Here is an 18599-nt window from a genome sequence, read left to right as displayed (position 1 = left end):
TGTAAATGTGGTACTTATGGGCATGATTCGGAAATATGTAGCCTCGTAGAGCCTGAATCAAATAACGAGAGCCCGACAAATGCAGAAACCCAACCTAATCGGGAGGCGGAGAATGGAGAAGGTTCAATCTATGAGCCATGGATGATTGCAGCAAGTAAGAAGCATGCGCCACGGAAAAATGTTGAGTCACTTGATAAGGGTAAACAGAAGGTGGGTCAAGCAACAGGGTCTCGTTTTCAAATGTTGGAAACAGTAGAAATTGATTCTTCTGGAAGGAGTGGAGTACCATTAAGTTCGACCAAGCTGGATCCATCGGTGGCGCAGTGACTGGATCAAAACAAGATTGTCAGCCATGCCCCGATGCACAAAGGAAAAACTACGTTTCGAGCTCTTCTAAGGCGTTACATATTGATGAAAAAAATCAGGAGAAGCAGACCAAAGGCGAGGCTATGGTTATACTCTCGGGTAGTGGCAAAAATATTTCAGCTACCGCTTATGAAAGTGCAGCGGGCAAAGGTTATCACACAACGATTAAAATTGTGGAAAATGAAGGAAATTAAGCTCGGGGGATAATCATCAGGGTGGTAAGAAGGTTGGAAGTAATCTTAAGGGAGTTGCACGAGTGAGTCGTAAAGGGATGAAAGTTAAAAAAGTCGAATTTGTTTCTATAACTCCCTTTGCTACGCTGCTGTCGGATTGGTTGAACGGCATTGACCAGGTAAATCGAATCAATGCAAAACCTCAGGATCCTGCTGGATCAGTACCTTTGCGCATTGAGCATGTGCCTATTGTTGTTATTTCGAAGAATGTGGACATGGTTATGAGGGACACCATCAACCAGGATAGTTCATCGAATTTGACGAATGGAAGGGTGCAAGACGCAAGGTTGGTCTTTTCCTTTATTCCAATGATTAATTTTTTGTTTTGGAATTATCAAAGGGCTGCGACCCCTATGTTTTGGAGATATTTTTGTGAATTTTGTGGGTATCATCAACCCAAAGTGGTGGCATTATTTGAGCCTCATATCAGTGGCACAAAGGCGGATCATGTGATTTCGAGGTTGGGATATGATCGTTCCTTTAGGGTGGAGGCTGACAGATTTAGTGGTGGCATTTGGGTTACGTGGTCGAGATCAGTTTCGGTTGACATTCTTCAAATTTCCATTCAGTCTATTCACGACCATGCCAAGGAGGAAGGATCTGGACAGTGGATTTTCTTTACGGCAATGTATGCAAGTCCTAATGTTGCAAAACGACGCCTTGTTTGGGATCTTCTTGCTCAGTTGAATCCTGGTGAAACGAAACCTTGGATGTTGGGAGGTGATTTTAACTCTACAGATCGAAGAGAAGAGAGACAAGGTTGTGCTAGCCGTGGTAATAGAGTCAGCTGATTATTTCAGGAATTCATTTTTGAGATGGAGCTTTTGAAGGTTGAAATATTAGGCACCCCAACCTTTGAAAGAGATTAGATAGATGCCATGTGAATGATAAATGGATTAATTAATTTCCCCAAACAATAGTCACTCACCTTGATCGAAATGGTTCGGATCATTGTCCACTTTTATTTCATGCTCCTAATTTAAGTGGCCCGATAAATGAACGACCCTTTCGTTTTATTGCAGCATGGCAGAATCATCCTGATTTTTTGGACTTGGTGAATCGTTTATGGAGGGCTGATCAAAGTGTTCTGGGCAATGTTTTCAATTCGACAGTGACGGAGTGGAACACGACCATTTTTTGACACATTGGAAAACGAAAAAAAGACTCTTGGCTCGTATTAGGGACATTGATAAAGTCTTACGGCGAAACTATTCGGAGAGATTAGTGAACTGGGAAGGAGAATTGAGAAAAGAGTTGGAATATATCCTTACTCGGGAAGAGAGCTTATGGTTTCAGAAGTCGAGACAGTAATGGTTTCTTCATGAAGATAAGAACAGTACATTTTTTCATGCCAGTACAATGCAGAGAAGAATAGCAAATTATGTGCGGGCGCTCAAAATGCAAGATGGAAATTGGTGCTCAGATCAGGAGCTGTTGAGGAATTTGGCCGTGGATTTTTATAAGGGCTATTTTCGAGCTCTAAAAAGAATGGGTATAATTATAGTATTCGTGGTTTCTTTCCTGCTGTTCCGATGGATTCTTTGCGGAGTCTTAATCGACCAGTTACTAATTTGGAAATTAAGTAGACACTATTTGAAATGGGTCCTTTGAAAGCGCCTGGAGCAGATGACCTCTACGCTTTCTTTTAACAGCGTAACTGGGAGAGAGTAGATGATAGTGTACGACGTTTGGTGAAGGATGCATTTGTTGGTACAGAGATTGATGAAGCATTGAACCGTTCACTGCTTTTTTTAATCCCAAAGGTGAAAGCTCCTGAAACGTTAGCTCAATTCCGTCCGATCAACCTTTGTTCGTGTTGTACAAAATCATTACGAAGTCTATTGTGAATCGTTTGAATCAATTTCTCCCTACTTGGATCTCACAGAGTTCTGTCCCGGGTAGAGCTATTACGGAGAATATAGTTATAGCGCAGGAAGTGATACATTCCATGCGAATAAAGAAAAGAAAGAAATGTTATATGGCCATCAAAATTGACTTGGATAAGGAATATGATCGACTTGAATGGGAGTTCATTGATGACACTCTCAAAGACATTGGATTGTCAGATTCATTGCGTAAGTTGATTATATGTTGTCTCGACGGTATCCACGTAGATACTTTGGAATGGGGCATCCACAGTGCCTTTCAAACCAACGATGAGCATTCGACATGGTGACCCGCTTTCCCCATATATTTTTGTGTTGTGTATTGAGCGATTGGGGCAGACGATTCAAAAGAGTATTGTAGAAGGTGATTGGAAACCAATTCGTCTTGTACGTAATGGCCCGGCTTTTTCACACCTTTTTTTTTTGCAGACGATATGATGATTTTTGCGGAAGCATCAGAGACTCAAATGGAGGATATTATGAACACCTTGAATGATTTTTGCAAGGCATCAGGGCACAGGGTGAGTATTGCGAAGACTAGCATTTTGTTTTCAAAAAATGTGAAGCAGCAGTGCCGTGCAATGATCAAATCGAAGTGTGATTTCGTGGAAGTGGAGGATTTTTGTAAGTACCTAGGAGTACCTTTAATCCATGGTCGGGTCACGAAGGATACTTACCAATATCTAATTCAGAGAATACGTGATCGCCTTGATGGTTGGGTGGCAAAAAAAATTGTCATTTGCTGACAGAATCACATTGGCAAAGTCGATCTTATCGGCAATTCTGTATTATTCGATGCAATGCACGTTACTTCCAAAAGGTATTTGCGGAGAGATTAAGAAGATAATTAGAAGCTTCATTTGGGGAAGATCTGAACCCGGTAAGGGGATAAACCATGTTCATTGGAATAGTGTCTATGCTCCTATCTCTGAAGGAGAACTTGATTTCAAACATTTAGAGAGGCAAAATTTTGCGTTTTTAATGAAAATTGCCTTCAATTTGGTGACCAAGCCAAATCAATTATTGGCGCAAGTGTTGCAGACAAAGTACAGATAGAACGGAATTGCACCTCTTGATATTTCCCAGAGGAATGCCTGGAGCTTATGGAAAGGAGTAAGCTTAGTATGGAAAAAGGTGAGATCGAGTCTTGTCTGGATGGTTGGCGATGGATCGCAAATAGACTTCTGGAGAGACCCCTGTTTGGGCAACGTTGGGCCGTTGATGGATCATGTTGCAGATTGGAATGTGGTCGTGGCTTTACCGATCACTGCAGTTGCGGATATGGTCAACGAACATGGGGAGTGGAATTGACACTTGATTAATAACATTCTTCTCCGGAAAATAATTTATAGATTGATGGCTACAATGACTCCGGACAAGGTGCAGGAGAACGATAAAATTAGTTGGAAATGGAGGCCAGATCGTTTGTTCACAGTGAGTTCAACGTATGAACTTGGAAGAGCTGCAGAGGTGGGTTCGGTAGACATTTTATTGAATACTATTGCAAAGTTTAAAGGGCTACCTCGGGTGAAAGTTTTCCTTTGGTTGCTTGCTAGTGATAAATTGCTCACTAATTCGGAGCGGGTTCGTCGACATATCAGTCACTCTCCTAATTGTTGGGTTTGTGATGCTGCGGAGGAGTCGACATATCATCTTTTTCGAACTTGTCCGACGGCGTTAGAGGCATGGAAGCGGTGAATACATCCCATGTTTCTTAATGAATTTTTGTCTATGGATTTTCGCTTTTGGTTGTTAGCGAACTTGTTAAATTCGAATCAGTTTGGACGGGAGTCCAAGGAATGGAGTTTGTTCGGGGCAATTGTATGGAATCTCTGGAAGCATTGAAATCTTTGTGTTTTTGACAAAGATAAATTGGGTTCTACTTCGGTTATGGAGAAAAGTATTCACCTTTATGAGGAAAGCTTGTGTACAGTGGAGGATATGAACATCATAACCCGAGTGGTACAAGCTACTCCTTGTCGGCGCACATGAGCAGCTCCTCCACTAGGTTGGCTGAAATTAAATGTGGATGGTGCTAGAGACAAGAACGAGAACGCTTCGTGTGGAGGTGTCATCCGTAATAGTGAGGGAGATTCGGAATTCGGCTTCGCGTGAGCTGTTGGGATATGCTCTATTTTTGAAGCGAAACTTTGGGGTGCGTTTTAGGGGCTGAAACATGCTTGGAATATTAGTGACCGCTCCTTAATTGTGGAAACGGATAATGCGGAAGTGTTCAAGGTGTTACACAATCTGTGTAGACAAGGAAATTCACTGGTAGTTTTGATGCATATCAAGGAGTTGTTGAGTTGGAGTTGGAATATCTCCTTTTCTCATGTGAGACGTGACGCGAATATGCTAGCCGATGGTGCGACCAAGCTGGTTCTCAAGGACGACTTTACAGGAAAGACATTCTACACAGTGCCGAATGTACTTTTGCCGCCCCTGCTTGGAGATAGTGTGAACAGTCGAAACTAGAGGATTCGTTTTCTTTTGTTTACCAAAAAAATATATGATCTTGTATTAAGAAATGAATTTTAATTAATGATTTAGTGATGTCGGTTAAAATGAAAAAAAAATCGGCTGAGAAATTTAATTTTTTTCTGTTAACACAATAACTGGTATGATTAGATTGACGTGTCAAGCAATAATGAATATCAACTACCAATACTTTACCATATCATAGGATTGTTTCCTATTTTATTTGTGTATCTCGTTTTATAGAGTAAATTTCTAAATTATATTATATGTCTTTAAATTATAACTTTTATTTTAAACTAAATTTTTAAATATTTTAATTTAATAACCAAATTATGAATCTCGTTTTATATTAGTATTCATTTTTTTTACATTTTAAATGTGTTTTCAAATTATGATCTTATATCTTTTTTATTAATTTAGGTAATTGTAACTATAATGTATTATTTGTTCTTAAGATTCTCAATTATTTGACAATGAAAGTTTAATCACTCTTATATGTCTCTGGTGCTCAAATCTGAGACTATTAGGGATAACAATAATCCTTTTAATCATTGAATTAGTTTGGTTCATGCATGATCTTCATTATATGTTAGACATTTACACTTTTGAATTCTTTAATTTTGTCTCTCAATTTTAGACGATTTAAAGGGATATTATTGAAACCTTCAAAATTATGGAAATCAATATAAAATGAGATTGTAGTTTAAAGATTAATTTATAATATTTAAAAGTTTATAAATTAATTTGAATTAAAATTTTAGAAAATTTAAAGATTTATTTCAAATAAAAATTATAATTTAAGAATATATGTTACAACTAATTTTGTAATATATTAGATATATCGGGATAGATTCGATATGAAAATAATACGGATCGATTGTCCAAAGCCCGGCCCGCAAATATTGGATTAAAGCTTGGAGCTTGAGAAGAACTGGAGTGACTTCCAGTTTCCAGGCCATATTCAAGTCTCCGTCAAGTCTTCTGCTTCGTCATTTAATCTCAAATTGTTAAAATCAAATCACTTTCTCGTGGAATTTAGTTTCAATACCTAGAACCCTAGAATCCTCAATGTCGGTACGTGATTTTTCTTTTCTAAATATGTTTTTTTAACTCTAATTCTTCGAAGCTTATAACAGATGGTTTATTTCTGTTTTTTTTTTTTGTAGATATGAAAGCCATGGTACAATATTAAAATTATTGATTCTTTTCTTCACTTCTGTAGGTGTGCTGCAAATTTATATATCAAATACGTTACAATGGCACCAATTATTTATGGATTTTAGTTATCCAGACATACCAATATATCAACATTCAAAACAACCAAATGTTTAGTTAAAATATCTAGACAGGCTGTCATATTGGGGAAGCCAAGTATTAATATAGTTTGCCAAACTTGTTAGTCCGGGCTATAGTTCCCTACTTGTGTTGACAAGCCTTAGCTAGGTGGTTTAGGGTTTACTAATAAGTTTGTTTTGACGTAAAAAGCTAATCAATAATCCATAAAAAAATCTCTCATTTTTAGGCAAGTTCCAGGCTTCGTTGTATAATTACCATAACCTAGAGGTTGGCTTCTTTTAATAGTAAGAATCAATATATGGTATTAGTAACAGAAAAAATATATATATATAATTTGACCATCCATTATATCTTGAACACCATAATTAAAATATTATTTGGAATAGCAATGGAGATTGGATTTTCGGTTTCTGTACGAATATTGGTCGATGTTCAGCAACCCAGGCTGAATTTTGGGGTGTTCTTTACGGTCTTGATCTCGCGTGGTCCCTCGGCATCACTCAGCTTTGCGTGGAGGTCGATAGCAGGGAAGTCGCTAAATGCATTGATTCGCCACCTTCCATCTATGAGTCGGCTGTTGTTAGAAGAATCCGAGACTACTTAAACCGTCCTTGGACGGTATCGGTCAGCTGCATTCCCCGAGAGGCGAATACCGTGGCTGATAGTCTAGCTAAAACCATTAGACTGCTGCAACTGGGATGCACTGTTTTGGACCACCCTACTGCTGATGCTCATCGCCTAATCCTTGCTGATATCGCAGAGCTTAGAAGAAGGTCTCTCCACTAGTTTTAGTGGTTCTTTTTGTAACAAAAAAAAAAAAAAAAGAAGAAAGGAAGAAAGAAAGAAAATAAGGGTAAACACTCCACCAAGAGACAAGAGTGATCATGGCATGTTAACTATTATGTTTTTTATTCTCTTGAGTAATTAATAGTAATTTATTAATTTACAGTTTATAATTATTTTTAATTTTAATGATGTTTTTACTATTTTTATTTTCTAATAATATTTTATTTTTTTAATATTTTTATATTTAATATTTTTAATGTGTAAGCATTTTTATATTTTATATTTAAAATAATTTTTTTACAAATATTAAATAAAATCTCAAATTTTCTAAAATAAATTGACCATCAAATTTGATAAAAATTAATTTAACCTATTTACTACGTCATAAATCATCTCATCAACATCGTGAACTATCACATCAACGCTATAATAGTTAATATATTTGATTTCGTTGATTAACAAATTAAATTAAATTATTATTATTTTAATTTTAATTTAAAAAACAATCAAATGTCACCCAGTAAGATTCAAAATGTGAATTATAAAAGAAAGGAATTGATTCACATGCATAACACTATTTTTCAAGTTTTTTCTCCCGACATTATTCAAAAGAAAAAGAAATCGGAAAGGAAAATTAGGTGGCGAGAAAATTCAAAATTATATATTATATATACACGTATTTTTATAATCTAATTTAAATCAAATTAGATCAAAACCTTTTATTTTAAATTAAAATTAAATTAAATCTAATAAAGACCGTTTGATTCAGATAATTTATTTTTCTTTGTATATTCAATGCTAAAAAGGCAAATATATGCATCACAGACTAACGCAAACATAAAACGGTGCACTTTATGTTTGAGTCGCGATTTAATTAAATAATTTTATAAGATCCAAAACTCACGGGCTAAAATAATAACAAAGCTAATTAAAAAATACAAAAACAAACGTGCAATGTCCGATTGGTTCGGTATTACAGATTAGCATCATCCCCACCAAAAGAAAATCTCGACAAATTTAAAAAATTGGATATACTTTCCTTATTTTTCGATTTTTTCTCCAAATCAGACGAATAAAATCCATAGATTATATTCCACGTTGAGATCAACGGCGTATGAAGCGCGTAGGTTGTCATTGCGTTTCGAGAGCGTGATCTATACGAACTCTTGTTTTTTGTCTCCTTCACTCTCGAAACTCCTTCGCTGTTACTACTTCAAAACCCTATAAATCTCAAACGAAAGAGAAGAGAAAGGCAAAATAAGTGAGGAAAAACAGAAAGAGAGCTCCGGGAATGGCGAAAACTGTTTCTGTCTGGTTTGCTTTGGCCGTCATAGCTTGCTCTCTAACGGCGATCTTAGCTGAAGAGAGCGGCGAATCGAAAGAGTTTGTTTTGACTTTGGATCATTCCAACTTCACCGATACTGTCAGTAAGCACGATTTCATCGTCGTTGAGTTTTATGCTCCTTGGTAAACTTTTCTATGTTTCATTTCCCTTTTAATTTAGATTTGCATGCTTTTAAAGACGTTTATGTTTATTTTTTAAGTTCATGCTATGAGTTTTGTAGCCGATTTCAGATCCGATAAATCCGGTCTAATAATTTGTTAAAAATTCAATGCTATATAAGTGATAATTCTTTTCTGTTGAAGATTTTTGTGCGTTTTACTTTGATTTTTATATTTCCCAGGAAATATTTTGATTCAAGTCGTTAAGAATTAAGATCTGCAATCATAGGATTGTTTGGTTGAAAGTAGCAGTTTTTATGAAAAATAGAATTCGTAGTTTGCAATCTGTCATTTGTTTATATGAAAGGTATTGAAATAGATTCGTTATGGAAAGCCAAAACAGCATAATTTTCCTTTTGCAGCAGCGAGAGACTTGTTGATTCTATGCTTATACATGGAATATGATTTGATATTATTAATGCCGATATGGCAATTTTGATCTATGTTTGTCTGACTTTTATTTTCCTTGAAGTACCCTTCTCCGACACTCATCTTTTAGTCCGAGTAGCGTAGTTATAGATAATTGAGTTGCTCATGCTTTCTTTTGTTCTATATTTTGGTAATTAAATGAGGTTTGGATCTGGTAGGTAGTTGAATTTTGATTTTTGATTTTTTTTAGTACAATCTGCTCATGTTTTTTTATTTATGGTATATGAAAATTTTTATAGACAAATTTTGTAATACCAGGCTGCTTTTCTGGATCCTTTTGGCTTGTTATTATTTATTTGTTTTTCATTCATAAAATATTTTTTGACTTTTGTTTTGTACAATGATTATTTGATTAGCTATGACATGCTTCAATCTTGAGAGATTTAACTTCATTTCTCTGTTTTGTGATTTACAATTCCTTTTGTTTTCTTAAATGAAAATATCGTTGTGAATCTTTCCTCAATATATGCGTTTTTAGTCCTTGCTTACCTTCTCTGCACTAAATAGCCTCCTTTGACATCTATTTTTAGGTGTGGGCACTGTAAGAATCTTGCTCCAGAGGTAAATGAAATTAGATTTTCCATGAACTGCTGAATTTTGATTGATAATTCGTACTCTTTGTTGTGTAGTGACAACGAACTTCTTGTTTGTTGACTTGTTGTATAGTATGAGAAAGCAGCATCTATATTGAGTAAACATGATCCTCCAATCACCCTCGCTAAAGTTGATGCCAATGAGGAAGCAAACAAAGGTTTAGCAAATGAATATGAAGTCAGGGGATTCCCAACTCTTAAAATTTTGAGAAATGGAGGAAAGAATGTTCAAGAATACAAAGGTCCACGTGAAGCCGACGGTATTGTGGAGTATTTGAAGAAACAAACCGGTCCTGCTTCAACTGAAATCAAGTCTGCTGAAGATGCCAGTAACTTTATTGGTGACAAGAAGATTGTAATTGTAAGTTATTTGATAATACTTTGCTTTTCCATTTTCTTTAGGATTTCATTGTGAAATTTAGCTGATATGTCTCTAAATTGTCTCTAGGTTGGGGTCTTCCCTAAATTCTCTGGTGAAGAGTTCGAGAGCTATATTGCTTTTGCTGAAAAATTGCGTTCTGACTATGAATTTGGTCATACTTCTGATGCTAAACACCTTCCACGAGGTGAATCATCTGTTACTGGCCCTGTGGTCAGACTTTTCAAGCCTTTTGATGAACTATTTGTTGACTTTAAGGTAATCTGGAAATCTTACTGTATTCTACATCGTCATTAAAATATAAGTTGTGTTTATGTTATATAGCTTTTTACCATTTGCTATTAGCTATTTATTCAGAAGCTATTTGGCTGCAGGATTTTAACGTGGAAGCTTTAGAGAAGTTTGTTGAAGAATCTAGCATTCCTCTTGTGACAGTCTTTAACAGTGACCCAAGCAACCACCCCTTTGTTATCAAATTCTACAACAATCCTCATGACAAGGTAAATTACACAATTTTCATTTTCTTGTTCTTCATTCTAATATCATTTTGTTTTGAAGGTAATAAAGTATAATAATTTGTTCCACACATCCTTCTAGTTCATCTTATAATAGGATTTTTTAATATGGTAGGCTATGTTGTTCGCAAACTTGAGCAGTGAAGGTGTTGAATCCTTACAATCTAAATTCCGTGAAGTTGCTGAGCAATACAAAGGACAGGGCATTGGCTTCCTCTTGGGAGATCTTGAGGCCAGTCAATCTGCCTTCCAGGTTAGCATCTACTCTAACGTGACAGTTCCTTGATTTTCTAATTAAGTCCAATTCTTGTTGTAGTTTAATTTTTCTGTTGACTGCGAAACAGTATTTTGGAGTTAAAGAAAGCCAAGCACCTCTTGTGATCATTCTGAATAAAGATGAGAAGAAGTTTTTGAAGGCGAACGTGGAAGCTGATGACATCGCATCATGGTTTAAGGATTACAAGGTGACTTTTATGTAATTTTTTGGTATTGGATTGTAGAACTGCAATGTTCAAGTCATGGTTTTAGTGATATGATAACTGCCCCCGAGTTGTGTAATATTTTTGAGTGTTCTCTTTTTTATTTGACTGAAGTACTGCTTTGCAGGAAGGAAAAGTTCCACCATATGTGAAATCTGAACCTATTCCCGTAGAGAATAATGAACCTGTGAAAGTGGTTGTCGCTGACACCCTTGAAGACATGGTTTTCAAATCGGGAAAAAATGGTTCGTGTTTTTTGCTCTGCTTGATGATTTTCTCCCCCTTGCTATATTGGTAGTCATGTTACATGACACCCATGTTTACCATCTTCAAATGCAATTTTCTTTAGCAGAATCGTCATGTATCGTCTTTACTAAGACATGGAGTTTTTTTTCTTTCTACAGTCTTGCTGGAGTTTTATGCTCCCTGGTGTGGACATTGTCAGAAATTGGCACCAATCTTGGATGAAGTTGCTGTACAATATGAAAATGATGCTAAAGTTTTGATTGCAAAACTTGTAAGTTTCTATACTCGTTGATTTTGAAGGTTTCCGTTTCTACTACATTCCTCATTGTTGGAACCTGCACCTCTTGTGTATGACATATTCTTGCATGTTAAATGACCTAACTTTGGTGAAGTAATTGCTTTTTTTTTATCCAAATTCTCTTTGTAGGATGCAACTGCAAACGATATTGAGAATCCGAACTTTGATGTTAAAGGTTTCCCAACCGTTTACTTCAGATCAGCTGACGGAAACATAACTCCATATGATGGTGATAGGACCAAGGAAGACATCATCGACTTCATCGAAAAGAACAGGGACAAGACTGTTCCTCAAGAACCAGTTAAAGATGAGCTCTGAAGAGGGGTAAGTTTTCCTGCTGGTATATAATTTGTATTCACTGCTGTTTGTCTTATCTATTTTCAAAAAATAAAAATTACTATCAAGTAAATTTCTAGTTTTGCTTGCAGGACTTGAAAACAGAGAGTAACGGTGCATTGTAAGTTTAAGTGCGATGACTTATCATCCTCCTCCCCCCACCCCCCTTTAGCTTTTACATTTGAGGAAAGAAACCTATGAATAATGACAGAGGATGTAATTTTATTATTTCTGAAAGTTTGACGATGTTTCCTCGGCTTTGTAACAGTTAAATTTGCGACAGAAACATCCGAGCACTGTCTAGAGAGGATATTTTGATTTATATTCTCTTCTGCTTTTATAAAAATATTTAAGTATGAATTATAAATTGTTAATTAAAGAATTATTAAAAATTACTAATGGATCAAGGTCACATCTTATACCTATTTGTTCAGTTTTATCCGAAAATCATGCTTCCAATAAAATTCTTTTTCTAATCATTATTGAATTCCTCACTCCAACTCTTCATTGGATTCCTTATAATACTCGAACTAAGTACACGTGATTATAAAAAAAAAATTATCTCTTCGATTACAAATAAAATGTTTACTTGAAAAGAATGATATCAAAACCTAAAAAGAAACACCCTATGGTTTTCTGTTATGACATCAACATTAGACGAGAACGAGATGTCTTGCGAGAAAGTTCCAAAGAACCCACCTGATGTTTTTCACATAGTTATACAGTTCTGTTCCATTTCATCTCAAAACGCAGAAACAAATCATGATTCATCGTCCAAACTTGTTTTTTTTCCTGAAGAAAATCATCAAGACATCATTGTTTCCATAGTGTTCCCAAGTCGGGAGCCACTTAACAATTCAATGAGATCATTGTTTTTCCTGAGATCTCGAGTTCTATAAGGGATGCAAATAGAGCCAATGAACCTTAGACGTAAAGTAATTAAGATGGAAGTCGAAGTCGAAATGGGTATTGATATGAATATGAATAATGATGAAGAGTGACGATGAAGCAACGATGGATTTCGAGCTTGCAAGTAGGTGATCGACTCAAGGTTTGAAAACGATTAAATGGGATGATAATGAAAAGATGTCTTCCATCGAAGAAGGGGGAATTGGGGGTGGGTCTTTGGTCAAAACAAGAATGCGTCATTTGATTCAATGAGTTGGTCCACGGAGACGTGGATGCTTTCATGACCAGAGCTGCATGACTAAGTGGTTGGAGATCAGTCATTTACTATGACCATAGAAAACGTTAAGTTGGTTTGAAGATTAGTTTGATCCTTATTGCACTTGTCCAAGTTAAGAATTAAACGTTCTATATACCTTAGGATATAAATTTAAATCTAATAATAATAAAATATTCATTTTCCTTTAATAAAATTTGTGTGGCTCTCTCGATCATCTTAATCATGCAAAACATCCATGGGAATTGGGATGCTCCTCACATCATCCGAGAGTGCATGAGATCAGCACATATTTTTTAAGGATCAACACATTGATAAATAACTAACCTAAGCCTCTTTTTGGCCAAACAATGTGATATGAATTATAAACTTCAAAAAGAATGTGATTTAAATTATATTATATATGAAAAATAAAATAACGAAATATTTATGAAGTTAGAAACGGATGAGATTAGATTCAGGCCTTGATCATTAAAACTTTAAATTTAACATATATTTTAAACAAATTTAACCAAACTCCATTCCCAAACGTAATATTTTAGTCAAATCTTTTTAAATTTAGAAACCTTCAAATTTGGTATCAACATCTTAACTTTTAAATAAATCTATCTATAAATGACAGCTTGGCTTGGCGAATGATATCTTAGTGACTTCTCTTATAGAAAAAAAAACTCTTTAAAAATATTTAAAATTACGCAAGTAGGCTCTGGACTTTAATTATATGTATATAATAAGCAATAATTTAGTGTTATTATATATATTATAAAAAATTCAATTAAACTTAAAAGATATTTGAATTGAAAATTAAAATTTTTATATTCAAGTTATTTAATAATTTAAATTATTTGAAGTCGAGTTAAATTTAATTTTAATTGGAGTACTTGTAATTTTTGTGCCAGTAGTTTGTGAGTTCGAGAATGTTTTTGATGATGGAAAAGTACTTTTCTACTCCATAAGTAACATCAAACATTTAAATTAAAATTATGTTTTAAAAATTAATTTTCAACTTAAGACCTCGTATATTTTAGTTTTTGGTGTGGCTTTTGGATTAAATTATATTTTTATGCTTAATTATTTAATTTAAATTTATAACATAATGTCTTAAATAAATATTTTATCTTTCTAAAATCATTTTTTATTAAAAAATCTTGGAGAGTTAAATTTTAAAGGGTAAATTATACAAATGATCATTTTCCTCACTGAAGTTTCAAAACTAATAATTTAGTCACTAACGTTATCAATTTATAACAAACCAATCACTCACGGTTAACACCTTTAATACATGGGTAATGGAATGCTGATGTGGCACATTATAACCATGTTTATCACTCTTTGACTTCAAAAAAAAATATTCTTTTCAATAAACTCCCTTTCTCCTTTTCAGCTTGGTCTTTCATCATCTTCTTTAACAATGAAAGACCCTACAAGACTAAGAGATCCCATCTCATTCTTAACTTACAATCTTTCCACATTTTTTAATATTGTTACATGTTTGATTCGGGTTTTTGTTTATGCATGCTTATGAAGTTACATGTTTGATTCAGGTCTTTGTTTATGCATGCTTATGACATTTTGTTTACGGGGTAGAACTTAGATTTTGTTTACCAAAAGCAGGTTGAAACATTAGTCTTGTCTTGATCTTGTTTTATGTTTATAGTTAGAACATCTGTTGTCTAAAACGACAGCAATAAGAATGAAGATTTCAAGGAGAGTTCGAATGCATTCTCTACCGATGCCGAAGGAAGAAATAAACAACATAATTTTGATTCTGTGAGAACTGGAAATTGTACTGATGAGACTGACTGCTACATGTAAGTTGTTTATCTGTTACTTTCAATCGAGTTCGTATGTTCTGTTTTAGAAGCCTTTGAGGGAAGTGTTTTGCGAATAAAAGGGCTGATGAAGAGGTAGTAAAAAAAACCCTTCTAATTTCTCAGTAAGCTTAGCTCTCATCCTTTATATGGCTGACTGATCGTTTTTATGTGATACATGATCATGAATCAGATCGAGCATGCTTCTTTGAAGGAACATTTGCCATTCACGCTCAACCAATGCATCGACAAGCTCCAACTTTAGAGATATTCAACAATTCAACCTTTGCGTCTGCTAACTGTCTCTGCCTGTGCATCAGGGTAAGATCACTAGAGTGACAATGTGGAATTCATCCCGACATTCGATTCATACCTCCTCTTGTAGGGAAGATGATGAAAGACATATAAAAGAAGGAAAGGTGGAAATGAAAGAGGGGGTTTATTAAAAATATTTTGTAGAAATCAAGAGTGGTGAATATGATTATAATGTGTCACATCAATATTTTATTATGCATGTTAAAGTTTGTTAAAAGTGGATGATCAATTTGTTATAAATCGATAACGTAGTAATCAATTTGTTAGTTTTAAAACTTTAGTAATAAAAATGAAATCTTACTCAAACATTAGTGAACATTTATGTAGTTTACCCAATCTAAATTATACTTTTTAAAAATATATTTTTCACAACATTTTTCAAGTTTACTTTTTAAAATCAATACCGAACTGGGATTATTTACATTTTACACTCGATTTTAACGAAGCTTCGCTCCAAGGGGACAAGCGGAGTAAAGTTTGCGCGTTAGTGAAGCAATCACATCTCCTCCTCCAAAGACGCAAACTCTTTCTCTCCCCTTCTCACTTCACCGTTAAACATTTTCTTCATAAGCAGCCAAAGCAATGCCTCGAACGCATCAAAGTTGGAGCAGCACCAAAGCAGCTGTCTTCTTTTCAGCAACTCTGCTTCTCTGGGCGATCACTTTTTTCTTCGAAATCGTCTTCAACAAGCGGACAGAGCTCATTTACATAGTTGCCGGACTTTGTTTTTACCAATTAGCTAATTGGGTCATTAGATTCTGTGTCTCCCGTGACCCTCTCTTTGTTAACACCTCCGTTTCTCTCCTTCACTCTGCAATAACTTCCACTTCAGGTTCCTATCATTTCCCTTTGCTTTTCCTTCACTTTTGGCTTTTGATTGGATATTTCTAGCTTGGGTATTTGTTTCCTTCATTCTTTGATTGTGTGTTTTATATTTTGGGTAGCTGATCTTTGCTTCATTTGTTGGCAGAGATTTAGGTTTAATTGTTTCTAGCTTTTAGGGCTTTCCTTCTAAACAGTTGTACCGTTTGAGTTTTTTGCTCAGCTATTTTGAAGAGATTTGTTTAATTTTGCATAGGAGTGTATTGCTAAGAACATCACTTCAAGCTTAAGCCTGAAACTGTTGTATTAGTTAGATCAGTGTTAAGGGTATGGTATTGGTTGGTCCTTGTTCATGACCAAAATAGTTGTTACCTGATGAATAGTCGTGCATATAGTACTAACGGTTGGTTGTGAACCTTACACTGTGATTTGTTTCCAAAAATAACTATGTTTCTAAATTGTGGATGCGGTGTCGTGGTGATCTTCAAAAAACGTTACAATAATTTAGTTCTATGGTCGTGCATTATGTTGATATGCCGAGTAAGGAGCATGTTTCATAACATCTTTGATGAGTAAGCTATCCCTATCTTAATTGGACTTGGTTGAGAGGGTAGGGTGTACTGGATATGGATATGTGGGTATGGTAGTATCTCCATATCATATGTTTGGACGATCCTTGGAGGCTGTATCTCCATATCGAGTACTCCAACACAATTAAGTCCATAAGCATAATCTTCCTTTTGTTTCTGAGCAGTTTTGTTTTGATTATGTTACGTTTTTTTTAGCTTTCTTGAGTTCCATTGTTCATTTCCAAGCAGTTTTGTTTTGATAATGCTACTTTTTTTTTCTTAGCTTTCTTAAGTTCGGTTGTTCTGCAGTGATTTTCATTCTGGTTAATCAATGGTCCGTAACTGGTTTGAAGAGGATGTTTGAGCATAAGCAACTTGTTGAGGGTACTTGGCCATGGGCATACCAGGCCCTGTGCTTCTCGTGTGGTTACTTTGCATATGATCAGCGAGATATGCTGCAATACCGACTATATAGTGGATTTATCCCTTCGATTTTAATGCATCATCTGCTACTACTCATTTGCTTCACCCTTGCATTGTATCGACATATAACGATCAATTACCTTATCCTCACTCTCATTTGCGAGGTATGTTTCAATTCCTTTTCTTTTAAAAAGTTGCAAGTACTATGACTTAATTCTGTGTTGCTTGGATTCTTAATTTTTTTTTTTTTTGGAATACCCATATCTGAAACTCATGTCCGACACGTGAATATGAGCATATGAGCTCCAAAGATCCTCCGAAGACACAAAAAAACTTCAATAATATCCGACTATACTTATATCAATCGCATGTTGGCATTCACACATTAATCTGAGTAACCATGGAAACAGTTAACATGATCGGTAGATCGACATTTGTTTGTGAGACATGCATCTTAGTGTCAGATATATCTTGCTAGAACTCTACAGCTTAAATTTGGCTTTCCACCTATGTCCCTGGCCAAGTGACATAGGTTGCTCATGAGGGATCCTTTTTCTACTACTTTTGGAGAACTCGGATGATGTGTGCTTAATTGTTATTCCAATGTTTATGGTGCATGAATGTTTTAAGTCTTCACAAAAAAGAAATGTAAATGGTCTAATTGAGCTCGGAGATTTGGAAACGTTTTAGGTTTTATTAATTGCAAGCTTGTTGATGCTGTTGTAGAATGCTGAAAGTTTAAATTTTTGTTCCGATGTCGTAGCTGCATTCCGTCTTTCTACATGTGAGGAAAGTGAGGCGGATGGCCGGCGTTCGTGATGCCGAGAGCAGAGTCGTGAAGGTAGAATGGATTCTTAATTGGATCATGTTCGTTTTCGCGAGATTTGTACCGCACATTCTGATAACCGGAAAGCTAATCAAAGATGCTTCCATGTTCGAAAAGGGTATCGAATGGCCTCTTGCTATGCTCGGAATGGCCGGAATGAATTTGCTTAACGCATTTCTCGGCATCGACCTCTTCAATGCTTTCATGAAAGATAAAAAACCCCCGAGGAATGATCCGAAGCGCCACGACTAACAGAAATACTTGGCTCAATCTTAAAGCTATAGAAGTTAACAATTTCATGCTGGAATTTCATTTTCATTGTTTAATGCAAATATGATTAGGGACGACAATTGATATATGATTCGGATATTGTAGATATGTAATTAATATTTTGATTTAAATATTTAAATTATTACATTCAATGAATTAAGAACGGATATAAATATTAATTTTCTGTATGTTTGGACATAAATATTACTTTGTTCAATTCGTAAGAGCGTAAAAATTGTAATAATTACGTACGTAATTGATCATAATAATTTTAAATATTTTATTTTTCTTTTGTTTGATGGGTCACATTAAACTATATACAATTATACTTTAATTAAACATATATGAAAACTACAATTCTTTATAAATTATAAAAATAAAATTATTATATAATAATTATATTTTTAATTACTGATTTGACCGATACTGTAAATTTAGATATGGGAAATTGAGGATGGACTCTCTCTAGGCATACGTTAGCAGAACTAATGGATCTCTCATAATGATCCGTCGTTGTTGATCCTCTTCTTTTCCTTGCGTTTCTTGCTACTCCTGGT

General features: G+C 35.1%; 2 protein-coding genes across 3 annotated transcripts; both read left to right on the top strand.

The window, feature by feature from the left end:
* The first annotated feature begins 8208 nt into the window (after positions 1–8208).
* LOC120157546 (protein disulfide-isomerase-like) lies at positions 8209–12145 on the top strand. 2 transcript variants are annotated; one of them, XM_039168651.1, is made up of 11 exons: positions 8209–8512; positions 9508–9538; positions 9644–9931; positions 10019–10207; positions 10324–10449; positions 10580–10717; positions 10809–10928; positions 11071–11188; positions 11348–11460; positions 11617–11827; positions 11916–12145. In XM_039168651.1, exons 1-10 carry the CDS (start codon positions 8337–8339, stop codon positions 11803–11805), a joined length of 1488 nt encoding a protein of 495 aa, XP_039024582.1. In that variant the 5' UTR covers positions 8209–8336; the 3' UTR covers positions 11806–11827; positions 11916–12145. The 2 variants fall into 2 exon arrangements, with proteins under 2 accessions (XP_039024582.1, XP_039024581.1); XM_039168650.1 differs by having other exon boundaries at positions 8213–8512; positions 11617–11811.
* Positions 12146–15683: 3538 nt separating this feature from the next.
* Positions 15684–18049, top strand: LOC120157484 (TLC domain-containing protein 2-like). Its single transcript, XM_039168589.1, has 3 exons — positions 15684–15964; positions 16833–17110; positions 17710–18049. Exons 1-3 carry the CDS (start codon positions 15715–15717, stop codon positions 18022–18024), a joined length of 843 nt encoding a protein of 280 aa, XP_039024520.1. The 5' UTR covers positions 15684–15714; the 3' UTR covers positions 18025–18049.
* Positions 18050–18599: the final 550 nt, after the last annotated feature.

The sequence above is a fragment of the Hibiscus syriacus genome, unplaced genomic scaffold (genome assembly GCF_006381635.1).
Source record: "Hibiscus syriacus cultivar Baekdansim isolate YM2019G1 unplaced genomic scaffold, ASM638163v2 tig00111273_pilon, whole genome shotgun sequence".
Classification (NCBI taxonomy): Eukaryota; Viridiplantae; Streptophyta; class Magnoliopsida; order Malvales; family Malvaceae; genus Hibiscus; species Hibiscus syriacus.
The sequence above is the reverse complement of the archived record's forward strand: the minus strand, read 5'-3'. Positions and strand labels throughout refer to the sequence as shown.